This window comes from Adiantum capillus-veneris, chromosome 22 (genome assembly GCF_014529385.1).
Source record: "Adiantum capillus-veneris isolate H3 chromosome 22, ASM1452938v2, whole genome shotgun sequence".
In the NCBI taxonomy this organism is placed as follows: Eukaryota; Viridiplantae; Streptophyta; class Polypodiopsida; order Polypodiales; family Pteridaceae; genus Adiantum; species Adiantum capillus-veneris.
The window spans coordinates 113,198,512-113,214,572 of record NC_140952.1 but is presented as its reverse complement, the minus strand read 5'-3'; the positions used below and the strand labels follow the sequence as shown (position 1 = coordinate 113,214,572).

The window sequence follows — 16,061 nt, the reverse complement described above, 5'->3', positions numbered from 1 at the left end:
ACATTTGCTTTCAAGCCGAACAGCATGCCTGCCCCATCAAGCTCTGCAAACGACATCACAGTAGAGACAGCAGTGTTTCCATTCCTGAACCCTTTTGGGAAAGGCCAGTATGATGGTAAAATCAACTTCAGTATATATGTAAAGATCCGTGCATCGACTCTGTTCTCCGTTTGCACCATGTACACGCCATACCTACTCATGATGTACCAACTAAAGCAGGCACTTATGTTGGCTAGAAACACACACACGAGCTTGTTGCAAAAGGACATTGACAAACACAAGAGGGCCAATCGTACAACAAATGGCGAAGATACTATGAGGCATGTGCTTCTATACATCAACCCGTCCGCCATGATAGGCTCCTGCTCGTGGCACCGCAAGAACCTAAAGGACTTGATAGCAATGGTGAATGAATGGGGAATGCCTGATTTCTTCTTGACTTTCACTGTCGATGAGGTCACAGACACAAGATGGCTTGAGATTGACACAATCGAGCTAATTGCGCATCAGTTAAAAGCCTCCTTCACTTGGACAGATTGCCCAGTTGAATGCGTCCTCACCTTCCACTCTAAGTTCCAAATGCTTATGTCCAAATATATAATTCCGAAAGGTGTATTGGGCCGTGTGCAACACCACTTGGTTAGATATGAGGTTCAAAATAGAGGATCATTGCATGCTCATGTCATATTGTGGATGCATGAAGAATACAAAGAGCAACTTCTCTTTTCTCCTCTCTCTCTCTCTCTCTCTCTCTCTCTCTCTCTCTCTCTCTCTCTCTCTCTCTCTCTCTCTCTCTCTCTCTCTCTGGGAGTAGCATCTCAAGAGGTAGGAGGAGGTAGGTGTCGCCCCAACCCAGCACCCTTCTGGCATTGTCCTCGGCCAACTAGCCTCCCCATACGAGCCAGCTCAACAGACCAAGGCAAGTATGGATAACAAGTATCACTAGCTTCCATTCATTTCTTTATAGCACCGTCATGCAGGCTAACAAAGCGCTCTAGTTGTTTCATGCTTGGCAGTTCATGTATATCATGGTTGAGCAAGAAGCAACCTACTGTGGCCAGTTCGAGTTGTGAGGCTGAGTACAGGGAAGTCTTCACAGCTACGGTTGAGTGTGTATGGCTCAGACGCCTTATGGCTGATTTGGGTGTTGGACAAGACACTGCCAACACTATCTACACTGACAATCAGAGCGCATTGGAAGTTGCGAGGAACCCAGTTTTTCATGCTCGCACAAAACACATTGAGGTGCATTACCACTATGTCAGAGAGAGGCTCTCAGCAGGAGAGATCAGCTTGGCTTATGTGCCAACACAGGACAACCTTGCAGATCTTTTCACAAAGGCATTGTCTCGTGAGAAGCTTGAAGCTTTCCGCAAAGCTTTGGGCTTACTCCCCTTTGTGGACTGATCATGTCCTCAGGGCATGGCACTTCCCTTTACTCATGTGCGAGCTCTAGTTCACAGCATCACTCCAAGGGGGATTTGTTACCATATACATGTGGTAGTGATGTGTGTGAACACACTGCACTCTTTAAAAAAATAGTAACAAAGAGAAAGGAACTGCAAGAAAAGACAAAAGTAAAATGAAATATTTAAAGGTAAATATTCACGTTCCATTTCTAGTAACATTTGCTAAAATAAATTTGAATAGGATATCGAAAAAATTACTCCTTGGACCAACCTTTTGTCTCAGCCACTCTAGGCTTGCTCAAAGCATGCTTAAAATCCAAGCAATTCCTTAAATTCACAAACAAAAAAACTCATGTGGATCATAATCTCTTCCGTACGTGATTAAGTAAATACACAAAGATAGCCGACATCAAAAGTGCTCTGGTTAAAGAGGGAAGAGCAAAGTACCATTCAAGATTAAGCAAGCATAATTACATAATGAAATGGAAATGCAAATGAAAACTTGATTATTGAATTAGATGAATAGAGTACAAGAGGGGGCTCTTTATGGACTTGAGCTAAACATCTCATGGGCAGTACAATGAAGGTATTACAATTCTATTCGAAGGTAAATGCATCCTCTAAACATCCCTAGAAGAGAGGTCAATGGCCCTAAAAAATAGGGTTTGAATTTACAAGCTAGTGATATGTTTCATGTGGCCATGTGAAGGACTCTCATCTCATATCATGTCATGTCGTCTCATATCATTTAGGGAGGTTCATAGGCTAAAGCCCATCCAAACTAACTTCCACTTCGCGGTTAGGCCATGACAAGTGTAAAAGCGCAACTCATATGCCCTCACATTCATAGGTGCCATGTAAAGATGGCCCATATCATGGGTGCCTTAAGTGGCTCATAATCATGGGTGCCATAACGACTTATGAGTAACGACTCATATTCATAAGACCCTCCCCTTAAATCAATTGCCATAAGGAAGACTAAGCCTTCTTAAGCTACCTCTAAAATGATACAAAAGAGTGAGATAGGGATTGGATTAATGTCCTAACCTTCCATAAGTGTAGTACTTGGTTTTGGGTGAAAAGCTTAGGAAAACGTCTCCCCTTGTAGAGAATTGTGATACCTTTTGATGCTTTCTTCCTTCCTTTTGAAGTGGGTGCTCTTCTTTAAGTTGTGTGACAAGATGATCCTACTTTTCGAGAAATGTACGCTAAGAGTACAACTTTATCATCTTTCGATACTTCACAACTAATTTATAAGGCTTAGAATGTCTTCTTCTTACTCCATTGTCAATTATCAAGCTTTCTTACGCTTTTTTGTACAAAAACCTAAGTTCTTTTGAAGAGATCCACAAGCCTTATGAGCACTAGTGCATTCATCTATAAAGTGCACATAATTCAAGTGAAGCTATGTGATGAGTATCCATCATCCTTTGTAGAGAATTGGTCGACAATCATATATGAAGAAGCTCTAGTTTGAGTGAAATTTTCATCTCATGGTGCTTAATTAGTACCTAAAGGTTCCTTTTCATTAAGTACCCCCTCAATTTTGTTTGCCAAGTATGGAAGCCTTGACCATTGAACTTTTCAAGTTCCTTATATGTCACACCCCCCTAAACTTCGGTAGGGTGATTAGGAACTCTAATAAGCGCTACTTACTGAGGTTTATAGCTCATTTTGAAGCTGAAAACAAAGACTAATCTCAAATAAATAAATACAATTGAAACTGAATGAGGTGATTAATGGACAAAACGAGCACACACAAAATGCAAGAAAAAACCACAAAAGAATGTAAGTACCGCCCTTAGCAATTGAACATGGTATACTTCAAACCCATCAACTTGAGCTTAAATAGTTTTTATTAGAACGCTCTAATTGATGGGACTAGCTACACACTAATAGAAAACCTAATATTCCACTAAGCAAGGCTTGATTTGCCAAGATAATTAGTGGGCTCAATTGACTAACATAAATGAACATAGATTACACTTGATAATCTCCTCAATGATTAGTGAGGCCAATAATCTTAAATACATTAGCAAAGTACTCACCCTCTTGTGGCTGTGATACCACTTGTAAGATAAAGGAAGAGGGTACAACACCATCTAAGATTCAGACGGCATAATTAAATGCAGATGATTAAAAAGAGTACAAGAGAAACTCTCTCTATAGCCTTAAACTAAGCATCTCATGGGTAGTACAATCAATATAGTACAATTCCAAATAAAGGTAAATGCATCCTCAAAGCATTCTTAGAAAGAGGGGTCCATTCTACCAAGTTACGGCTAAATTTGAAGGCCAATGATATGCCTCATGCGAGCCTGTGAAAGACTCTCATCTCACATCATGTTATGTCATCTCAAATCGTTTCATCTAGTCTCAGAAGGATAGGTTTCTATGCTAAAGCCTATCCCAACAGAACAACATGATATTCTAAGAATTAAAATTGGGTATCGAGTTAGAAATGCTCTCACAAAAACTCAACTTTCGGTGATAGTTGACAGGTGGTCAAAGATTTTCTACTTCAACATGATTCCCAATTCGAATTGGAAGAACCCACTTGCCAATGAATAAGTGGACATGGTAGGTCGGTGATCCATGTTGCATGATATTGTCACTATATCATTCAAACAGTCCTAATGTTAACACAAGAAGTTTTGGACAGATTCTCACAATAATTCACATTGTGGTTTACCTCAACATCATGAGCTTCTAGAAGGAAGGCACTACCTAGCTAGGTACGATTGGGGCCAAGGGACCACAAGCCCGGTGGGGGGGCCGGTGGTCCCCTGCCCCCAATCGTACCTAGCTAGGTATGTGGTGCCTCTCGAGCAAAAGCTCATGTTGTTATGCATTGTATGAAAAACACTGAAAAAGAGTCCATTTTCCAACATGAGAAAATTTGTAAATCTTCCTCATGTTGTTATGCATTGTATGAAAAACACTGAAAAAGAGTCCATTTTCCAACATGAGAAAATTTGTAAATCTTCTTGTGTAAGAGGCTCTATCATGAAAAAAAGGCTGATGGCCCTAGACAAAGTGAGTCTCTATGGCAAGCCTCAAATGTATGTCACATGCAATAACTATGTCATAAGCAAGTTGGTTACACATTTACCCTCTCCAATCACAGATGAAAAGATGAGCACGAGGAGGCATACACCACTTAACATATTGCAAATTCTCATAGCTTTAATAATTATGCCAAAAAAAAATACTTAGAACGGAAAAAATTCTTCTAAGAAATACAGGGAAAGACCTTTACATTCCAGAAATAATAACAGCTGAAAATTCTCATAATGTGGGCAGTTGGGAAGATAGCTTACAAGCATCAAAGCTCCCATACCATGCCACTTAAACACAGAGCCCCCCTCAAATGGGTTAATAATCCTCGCGCCTCAAACGAATAAAAGGCTCTTCATAAGCCTCAAAAGAAAGGATGACAACTCAGATTCTATCTTCCTAGTGAGGAACTGCCATGCATGAAGTTTTACCCCAGCTTGATGTCAAGATTGTCACTTGTGCATGCAAGCTCATAAGGGGCTATGGGAGCTACCTGCAGCATATATAGCAGACAGTTAAAGCCTACACAGGTTCTGGTGGAGGATAGCATAGCAGATTCCTCGGCAGCTCGTCGAAATTCCAAGGAACAGCCGCATGCTACTTCGCTTCAAGAGCACATCCTTTTCTTCTGAATGTTCTACCATGGCACCTCCTGCCTATCCCATGAGCTGAACCTGCTGTTATCCTCCAGCCTGACCTTGTTCAAAATTCCTAATAGCCTTTCAACAGCATAGTCCGGCTGAAAAAGCTTCATATTGGGCACCTTAGGTGCATAGAACTTTGAGTGCAAAGTGTTCACAACTCCCGGATGTATGATGGTGAAAAGGATTGGATCTTTTCGGCGTTCCGCTTCCATTGCCATGTTCCTTGTAACTGCATTTTCCAAACGCTGCTCAGAATTAGCTATCATCAGCATGCAAGATTGATAATGAAATCTACAATTAAATGTGCAGCTAGATGTAACACATAGACAATCTGGAGAACTTACACATATTCAAAGCTGTTTTTGACGCTCGATAGCTATACCAGCTTCCAAAGGTATTATCCTTCATTGAAGAACATTTGTGACCCATCATAACCACCACAGCTCCAGCCCTGCCAGTGTGTGTGCCGTGGCCAATTTTGAGAAGCTCCCAAAAGTGCTGCATGATCCAACAGTCGAAAATAACAACAAACCGCAGCTCATAAAAGATATCAAAACTCTCTAAGCATTTACCTTAGTCACAAGGACTGGGCCAACAGCATTTACTTCAAACAAACGCATTGCAATATCAGGTTCAAGCTCCTCCAGATATAACTCTGCATTCATGACACAACATTCAAAAAGGAGCAGATGACAAAGTCGTGCACTAATACCCGTCTAAGACAGACAGACAACTATGTCACACCACCACAAGAATGAATTGATATCCCTTTAGTGCTCCAAACCATGCCAACTCAAGCTTCAGAGAACAAGGTTAAAAAATAATGTACCAATGCCACGGCACCCCTAGAGGCATTATACCAATCAATATAGCACAATTTGAAAGAAACATGACACAATGAGCTCTGATTGAGGTCTCAAAAAATAGCACAGGCTACAGCAAATGGTACTATATACTGACAAGAGGGCTTTGAGAGGGAATACTCGTAGATATTTAAATGCAGCCAACAGAGAAATGATGCTCAAAGTGCAAATTACTGGAATTTGAACTTCAGCGCAAACTAGATTCAGGATAAAAGTCTATGACAAAATAAAAAAGGCCTCACAAAGGTTATGTTGGAATTTGGAATGTGAGCGCATGTGCCCCTGTACAGAGAGCTCAGAGCACACACAAATCGTGCTCAAAAGGATCTTCGTGGGAGGTTGACTCATTGATTTATGGAGTGCAAAGTACAAGACTTCCACGCCAACAGTTATATGTTCTGGAAGTGATCTCTTCCAAGGATATGACTAGCCAAATTCAAAGGCCTTCTATCTTGAACTGCCAAATAGTGCTCTCCTAAGTACTTTGTGAAAGCGAACGGTCAAAAAACAATTGCTTAACAGCAAAAAAAATGGCCTAAGAAAAGGCTTCCTCCAACTAGCATGCAATGCCCATATGCTGGCCAATTTAACACCAAACTACAACCCATAAGCTCCTAAGCTGACCTCAAACAATTCGCTAGGTGATATCAATCATAACCTTCGAATTCAATAAAGTCAATAACTAGACTAATTTCTTCCAGTTGCGCGCAATCCAGCTTGAAGTCAATTTCAGCACAACTAAGGGAGAGCAAAAATGCTTCTATTTTTTGCTTCATACCAGAAATTATTGCAAATCGACACTACGAAAAACACTTTCAATAAAAGTAAAACACAAAAGACAGAGCGTATCAGTCTTTCTACAAAGAGGGAGCAACAGTGAATGCAGGAACATGGAGGTCGGTAGAATCATCAAGCTAGAATCCTTGTTTCATTGCCAATTTAAAGTTTTTTAATAGTATGAAAACAATGGAGCAGTAACAAAGGCATTTAAGACTACCACTGTATCAACTTTCAAAAAACCCCACAAACACAGACCTGGTAAAATTTCATCTGGTATTATGAATTCAGCAGCACAGTGCACAATCAAATCCAAGCGCCCGTACTTCTCATTGACTTCCTTTGCAACCGCCTGAAACAAACGTGTATCAGTTACATCCGAGTGTACGGTCTAAAAATTTTACAAAAAAGACTATGTTCACGCAGTTTGAAAGCAAAGAGACATTTGATAGGAGAAAGAGTTTCATTTACACACTGCAGTTACAAATTAAAAGAATGGCTAAAGCCATTGCATAAAACACAAAATCAAGAGAAACATGATCATGATGGCGACCTGCAAAAACCAATAGAGCCGGTAGGCCAGTCGGGCTTTTCTATTTTCCTAATTACTCTCAAGTATCCAGTGTAACATTTTGAAACTATATTTTATTAAATGGAAAATCATTGAGGCACTGAGTGAGATATTAAGTGAGCTCTGGAGCTCCAAACTTTTACCACTGGCTGACATAAACATTCCAAATTGATAAGTCTTATTACCATGGAAAAGATCACATATTTTTCAAAATTGTCTTGAATAATTACCCCTTGTAAGAGGGTAAACATAGAAGACGAACAATTCAAAAAACGTAAACAATTTACCTAAAGATCAAAAAAAAAAAGAGAAATGTTTTCAAGACTTCACAATATGCGACCTCAACTTCATTGCTTGTCCAAACGGGAAGAATAAGATTATCACCTTTATCATGCATAGCATGGAAAACAGCTATGACATCCCTACTCGCGTCACCCATGCCCAAAGTAGGTGCAAGTTTGTATAGAGTTCATTCATGCTTTGAATGTACTTTATAAAACCAACGAATTGAGTTTCTATCGCCCTCTGGAGGTGATGGGCATACACAACCATGATAAAGGCTAGCATTTGTCAAGTAAGAGAAAACTGTAAGTTATAAAATCATAACAAAAATCCACAAGCCATCAGCTCCACACCGAATAGTAGATAGGTCATAGTAGACTAGGTATCTACAGCCAGGTCTTGACATTGATTCTCTCTCTAGAGAGGGCTTTCTCTCTAGAGAAATTTTAATTGTCTTTTGAGCATATCTATCTTGTCAAGGTTGTTGATGCACAAAAGTAGAGAGGGAGAGAGAAGAAACTCGCCCTTGACACACCGCAAGCTTATTACCACCAAATCTCTGGTTAGAGCTTGAGAGAGAGGGTCTTGTGTAGAGATACCATAATAGATGCGGAGAGAAATGGATAACTTGAAAGACAGAGAGAGAGAAATTAGAGAGATAGAAAGAGAAGATGGAGAGTGACAGAGCATTGACCCAAAATGGTCGGGCCCCTTCATAGGAATATGTTTATTCCTCCAAAATTACAAGTGTATAGGCTGAATACTGAAAATGGAATCACCATCAAACAAGTAAGAAAGCAATCTTGTTGGTTTCCCTTCCTTTGCATGTGTCGCCCTTACAAGCACATACAAGAGTTGAAGAAACACACCCGTTTGCGTGCCACAACAAAGGCCTACCAATGGGTCACACAACCGGTTGAATGCGCGAGTGATGTCCTTTAATGAAGAAAAATTTAGCAATGGCTTCCTCGTGCGTTCTCCTTCCGTGCGATCACTTCGGTAGCACCTCCTCCAATGTCTTCCTTCCTCACGTAAGTATGAGAGAGAGAGAGAGAGAGAGAGAGAGAGAGAGAGAGGTAGGTTGTAGCATGTAAATAGCCATGGTGACGATATTGTAGACATAGCAGCTAAAATACGCGTATTTCATTTAGAATACACGACGTCCCGCATTGTAACGTACAATACGTTTCATAACGTTTTCTATTCTAACGTTTTTTTGCGAGGTCCATGAATCGCTTCATTTTCCTTATTAAAGTATCATATCTAAAAAAGTTGACTTATTTTATTTTTTATTCTCAAAAATACATCTAGTACGCGTATTAGTACACCGCGTATAAAACGTTTCGTCCCGTACCGTAGCTGCTACGATTGTAGAGGCTTCTTGGGCTGAGATTTAAAATGTAATTTCAGCAATGAGGTGATCTCTAAAATGAGGGAAAAGGAGTTGTTTTTATAGATGAATTTGCCTCTTGAATAATGAGGTTAGTTGATAGCATTATCACAAGTGCCTTGCCAAGTGTCTAAAAAGATAAATTATCTTTGACAAGTGTCCTTGCATGTCTCAAGTGTCTTGGCACAAGTGTCTTACCCTTTTTTGTATTTTAAAGAATGTACTTTTGTCTTTAACAAGCGTCCTTACACATGTAACAAGTGTCTTAACACTTGTTATTTTGAAATACTCCTAGATTCTTTCTAGGCCTTGACTAGAAGCTTCTAGAACATTCTAGAATGATAACAAAATATTCAGTATGGGAATCAAACAAAAGCTCATTTCGAGTAGATCACCTAATGCTCAAGCATTTTCAAGACAGCACTCAAGGCAAGTCATCATGCATGTTTACTTGGTAAGCCTAACGTGCTATTGCGGTTCGTCAAGCTTACATATGGCCGCTTGGCATGATCTAGGCCATTGTCCTTTACCCTAATCAGACGGCCTTAAGTGTCCAGCCTTGGAAAGTCAACTTTGCCTTAATCTACTTTATCAACTTTGCCTTAATCTACTTTATTGCTCGCCTATGGTGAATGCACGTCCATGGAGCACAAACATGAGCATACATTAAATCCACAACAAGATCCACCCTACTCGATTACCAAGCCTCCCTGCTCAATGCAAGCGCTCCCTACCCGTTTCGAAGGTCTACACAAAGCTTGAAGCCAACATTGGTTGTTTTGACGAAGTTAGTTCAAGCAAAGAAGCCAAAGTAGTGTCCCCTATTTACCGCTTTAAGCATGTGGTCCTATGGTGGCGGAGGTTGCAGGCCGGATGTGGCAAAGGTTGGAGGCTAGGAGTGAGGCTGAGTTAACATTGTCAAATAAGTGGTGCGCGCAAAGGCAATCAATGTGTCACGTGCACATCTAACCCTATGTGCAGCTAGGTGGACAAGCTACTTCATGACAATGGTTCAGTTAGCATAGCTTAGGAAGTGTTATGACACTTTTGTGAGTCTCTTTGTAGACCGTGCATGTTCAGGCACTTAGAGTAGATGCATATCCACTGGTTGCACACAGCATGATCATCAGATTATAGTCAATACCCATCAAGAGCAATTTACAGTGCATAGAACCCATTTTCCCTATTTTAGCCATTTGTCACTTATTATTATTAATCGACTTTGTTGAGAAACTGGGTAGGGCAAATTGGCTAAGCAGATATATAAGAAAATCTAGCGCTAGCACTTTCTGGCAAAAGAGGTAGTAGGGACCAAGTGTTCCACAGTGCACCTTCTCAGCAAGAACCCCGGGCAGGCAACATAGCATTTTCAACCACCAACGACCAACCAAGTGTTCGACAATGCACCTTCTCAGCAAGACCCCCGGGCAGGCAACCTAGCGTTTTCAGCCACCAAAGACTAGCCAACGTTTTTCATCAAGTGGAGATCAGCCCCAGTGTTTTTTAGTTGCAGATCAACCTGGCGATAGCAGTTCCACAACAGATTGTCTAGCGTTTTTCAACATCAGCCCTGGCGGTTTTGGGACAGCAACCAACCTAGCGTTTTTGCAGTTCCTTGGCAACAAGAGCACGACAGCATCAGCGTTTTGCATTTTCAGCGATTAGACTCTGTACCACAGCCCCCAAACCTCACTGATCTCACCTTCCCGAAGCAGATCCTCGCCGCACGGTCAAATCAACCAACGTTTGCAGATTGAGCCCGCTATTCGCAGATTTCAGCATCTGCGTTTTCAACGCATCGTCATCGCATCCTCGTCACCGCCGTCGTCACCGACATAGAGTCAGAATTCAACAGATACAAGATTTGCAGATTTCAGCCATTAGCATTTTCAGTTTTCAGCCCGTCTCCTCGCTGTCCTCATCGTCGTCGACATCGTCGGCTAGTCCATTGCATTGTAGAGATTTGTGCAATCAATAGTAGACCGCTATCGCCATAGAGAGTGGGGCCTTTGGAGGAGGGTTTGACAACATTCTGGTGTCATATTCTTCTCTCTCTATCTCTCAGTCTCAGCACCTTTATGCACAATGTTTACCCACTTGTTTGGGATCATTTGCACTCTCTCACTAAAGGAACGGAAGGCTCTCCCTTCCGTAAGTAAAAGGAACCCTTAAGCACAGCTCGGAGCACTCATCTTGAGCAAAGTTCAGCATTCACATCCGCTCCACCTTACAATATGGACTCATGAAACTTGAAGTCTTGTAGAAGCATCTATTCTTATTTCGACCCTGAGATTGATAAGGGGACTTAGACAGGGATATGAGACCTTTATAATTTTTGCAAATGAATTAAAACATGAGCCTGACTAAGCAAAGGGAAAGCTTCTTGATGAGTTCAAGATGTTTTTCATGATAACCTTCCAGGTATGTCTCCTCCTAGATTACTAGACCATAGGATAGACCTGTCATAAAAATTAATATCTAACTAGCCCAAATGATTTTCTCGTATTAAATTGATCATTTAACGTGGGACAATAAACAGGAACAAGAGTTAGAATATAGACATATGCTTATGGATCTATCTCAACATGAGACCAAAGTCAATGGGTCCCACAGAGTCTAGTTGTCAGGAGGCCGTGGCAACCACTAACCTTAGTTGTTGGTTTCTTTCCCTTGATTTTTATACAATTTTTGGGACCCTCTGTAACAGACTTGGACACTCCAAGTCAAGAATCAAACAGACAGCACCAAATAACCACTTCAAAACAGTTCACAGTTCACAATAGATTTGCACTGGCCCGACAGAGTTACGTACCTAGAGATATTGGCCCCAAAGACTGACACCCTTTTCGGTATTTCTTTATGTATTAATCAATGTTCACAATACAAGAGAGCGATTAGGGTTTCTCTCTCGGACTCTGCGTCCAGATGCTCTGAAGAGTGTGAGCCCTCACCGCTTATTTAAATTACAAGGGATGCCAAAAGCAGAGCCCCAAAAGCTTTAGATCAAAAGCCTAAAATAAAAGCAAAAGCTCTTTCCTCTCTTAAACTCTCTTGAGCTTTAGGAAAATAAAGCAAGTATTCTCTCTCTCTTTCTCTCTTGGATTGCATAGAGCCAACAAGCAACCCACGCAATTCTGCAAACGCAATTTCCGGAGGATTCCGCACGTCATCATGCCAACGCATTTCACAGAATCTCAATTGCTGCTTTTTAGGGTCAGGGTTAGGGTTAGGATTAGGTCATGGCAGATTTTAGGGTTAGGGTTTTTGGCAAAAATTAGGGTTTGCAAGTTTTAGGGTTAGGATTTCCAGCATTAGGGTTTTTAGTAGCTCGGCTCCCGAGCAAACACGTCATCACTTTGTGACATACCCCCCTCTTGAAAGCATTGTAATCGCCCTCGATTACGCCTGCAAAACAAACAGAGGCCATAAACCGTCTTAGCAAACACTGATTGTTAGTACCTACGTACTAGGATCACACATCTAGCACATGTACCAATCGACAGTCACATCACACGACATCGCAGGACATCACATGACATTCAACATTCATTTGGATCTTAGACCATGATTTATCGGCAATGTAGCTAGCAATCGCAACTAGATCTCATCGATGTCCGATTGACTAACCCCTATTGCAACCATGTCTATTCGAGATCAATTAGACCAAAATGCTGCAATCATTTCGTCTTATCAATTCCTGCACTTCAAAGAAATCAAGAACAAATCAGTATCATAATCAGGAATTCCATTTCATAAAGTCATCCAACAGAATACTGTCAGCTTTCAATATCCCTGAAGCTCAAAGAGACATCAATGACTCTAGTATCTAAATCAAGGCATCTATTGACAAAGGAGCGGAGTGACTCCCCTCTTGTGCATCCCACTGCACCAGATCTCCAGCCAAGCTGAATTCTGGGTTCCATTTGGAATAGACTATGCTAAACCAAAAGCATTGAGGTAAAGTTTCACAATCTGAGGAGTATCTGTCAGGTCCTCCTCCTCCATCCACTTTGCATCCAATGCAAGATAGTTCTTGAACTTAACCAAGAACCGCCTTTGGACTTTACCTTTATTCTTCGTATCCTTATGTACCAAAATATGTTCAGGAACAAGGATCTCGTTCTCTTCCACTTCAGGTGCTCATCCGGCTCCCCATCATCAGGCACATCACCTTTAAAAGGTTTCAAGAGACTCACATGAAATGCATTGTGAATCCTCCAAGTATCAGGCAGCTTAGTAGGAAGGAGACATCATTTATCTTTTCAGTGATCTGGAAAGGTCCGTAGTATCGCATACTAAGCTTTGGAAAAAGCCTCTCCTTTCCCTTTTTCTTTCGTAGGCGTGCCTTCTCACAACGTAAGAGCACCCAATCATCCTCCTTCAATTTCAAGTCGCGACGATGGCGATCCGCTGCCTTTTTCTGTCGTTCTTGAGACTCCTGCAAAGTCTCGCGAACCTTGGCAAAAGTCGTATCTAAGTCTTGCGTATATTCATCCGCTTCAAAGATCTTATCTTTCGTGCTTAGGAAGGGTGGAACCTTCGCAGCACCTTCAACAATCTCAAGTGGCGTCTTCCCCGTCGAAGAGTGTATTGTGTTATTGTAGGCAAATTCCACCAAAGGTAGGTACTTTTCCCATTGAGTCTTCTGATCCGAGATATAAGACTTCAATAAATCTAGAACCACTGAATTGGCAATCTCAGATTGCCCGTCAATCTGCGGGTGGAACGATGATGAGAACTGCAACCGCGTGCCAATGTTCTCCCAAATTGCCTTCCAAAACAAACTCGTAAATCTAGGGTCCCTGTCGGAGACAATCGTCTCAGACATGCCATGTAATCTGAAGATCTGGGCCACAAACAGTCTCGCTAAGCGATCCGGCTTGGCTGTTTTTTTCACTGGAATGAAATGAGCTTGTTTGCTAAAGCTGTCAATAACAGTCCAGATACCATTGTGACCACACTGTGTTCTCGAGAGATCAAAAATGAAATACATTGCAGTACTTTCCCAGGGGCGGGTGGGTATGGGTAAAGGCTGTAACAATCCCTGTGCTTTATGCCTGTCAAACTTAACCTTCTGGCCTACTACGCAACTACGCACATACTCTTCCACATCCTTTTTGAGTCTCAGCCAAAAGAAGTATCTATCTACCCCTTTCATGGTGGTAGCAATGCCACGATGACCCGTAAGAGGTGGACAGTGGCATTCGGTCATAACCTTTTCCCTCAACGACTGTGTAACCCACAACATGGTTTTTCTCATCAAGTAGCCATCCCAAATGGAATATCCCGCTACAGTCTCCCTATCATGTATCCGTGTGAAAACATCTACAAAATCTGTATCTGTGGCATACTGATCAACCATATCCTCGAAGCTCCTATGATGTATCGCGGAAATAGCCAGAACCAACGGCTTCCGAGGTAAAGCATCCGCCACCACATTCCTCTGTCCCTGAACATGGACAATCTGGAAGTGAAACTGTGACAAGATGTTCGCCTTCTGCATCTACTTTTTCAAAAGTTGCTTCTGTGACAAGAAGTAGTGAAAACTCTGATGGTCTGTAAAGACAGCAAAATCCGCTCCGAGTAGGTAATGCCGCCATTGAGTAAGAGCATGCATAATCGCCAAAAGCTCTTTCTCATAAATTTGTGTTGTCATCTCTAGCCTTGAGAACAATCAACTCTCGTAAGCAATGACATGGTCTTCTTGCATTAAGACCGCACCCAGACTACGACCACAAGCATCACAATATACTTCAAATGGCTTCTGCAAGTCAGGCAAAGTCAAAACTAGTCTTGTAGTCAATTTCTCTTTCAATTTTTGAAAAGCAGTCACCTCTGTGGATCCCCACGAGAAAGGGACTCCTTTCTGTGTCAAGATATGCAAAGGGGAAGCAACCTCTGCAAACTTTCGAATGAACCGTCTGTAGTACGAACACAGTCCCAAGAAGCTTCTAACTTCGTGGACATTCTTCAAATCGGGCCAATCACGAATAGTCTCTATCTTGGCAGGATCCATTTGCACTCTTGCTGCTGAGACAATGTGTCCCAAAAAGTGTATCTTTGGTAGGAAAAATTCACTTTTCTTTGCATTAATCACTAACTTGTGATCTCGTAATGCCTGAAAGACCTGAAGCAGATGATCTCTGTGTTCTGCCTCATTCTTGGAGAAAACAATGATATCATGCCAACAAATAGCATGTACTCTCGAAAAATCATGTCAATCATCCGATTAAATGTCGCAGGAGCATTGGTTAAGCCAAAAGGCATCACCAAAAACTCAAATAACCCAAAAGTCGTCTGAAAAACTGTCTTGTAGACGTCTCCAGGCACGATCCTGATCTGATGATATCCACTCTTCAGATCAATCCTGCTAAAGCACGAGGATCCCTGTAATCTGTCGAGTATATCATCAATCCTAGGAATCGAAAATCTGTTCTTGATGGTAATTTTGTTGAGAGCTCTATAATCGATGCACATTCTCCAAGATCCGTCTTTCTTCATAACCAACAACACTGGAGAGCAATCCGGTGAAGTTCTAGGCTCGACAAGACCCTTTTCCAAGAGGTCTTTCACTTGGTTCATAATCTCTTCATTCTGTGCTCGGGGCTCACACGATAAGGTGGCCGGTTCGGTGGTGTGCATCCAGGTATCATATCAATGATATGATCTTCAGGACGAGCAGGTGGTAACTCGCTTGGTAGGCCCTCTGAGAAGCAATCGACGTGAGAGAGGAGAAAATCTTGGCGTTCTTTAACATATTTGTCCTATCTTCATCGCTCAATTCTTTCATAAAGATCGAGTAAACAAACAGATTGGATTTCATTAATTTAGAAATGGCCGAAGCCGATACAATAGAGACAGACTTGCCCTTAAGTTTAATATCAAGTACAATGGTTCTACCGTTCTCGCCGTTCTCTATAGTCAATGTCACTTTCCTCGCCCCATAATCGACCACGGTGTTGTTCTTGTGGTACCAGGAAATCCCTAAGAGAACATCACAATCCTCCAAAGGCATTATGAAGAAGTCCTCATGTCCCAAATACCCCTGACAATTCAACCGAAGTTTGC

General features: G+C 41.6%; 1 protein-coding gene across 1 annotated transcript in view; it reads right to left on the bottom strand.

The window, feature by feature from the left end:
• Window positions 1-4,869: 4,869 nt before the first annotated feature.
• Window positions 4,870-16,061, bottom strand: part of LOC147430043 (uncharacterized) — a 35,119-nt gene continuing 23,927 nt past the window's right edge. The window contains exons 3-6 of the mRNA XM_086496235.1: window positions 7,009-7,102; window positions 5,683-5,765; window positions 5,455-5,608; window positions 4,870-5,339 (exon numbers count right to left, since the gene is read on the bottom strand). Of these exons, the coding sequence (XP_086352361.1) occupies window positions 5,104-5,339; window positions 5,455-5,608; window positions 5,683-5,765; window positions 7,009-7,102 (567 nt within the window). The 3' untranslated portion in view covers window positions 4,870-5,103. The remainder of the gene's footprint in view (window positions 5,340-5,454; window positions 5,609-5,682; window positions 5,766-7,008; window positions 7,103-16,061) is intronic.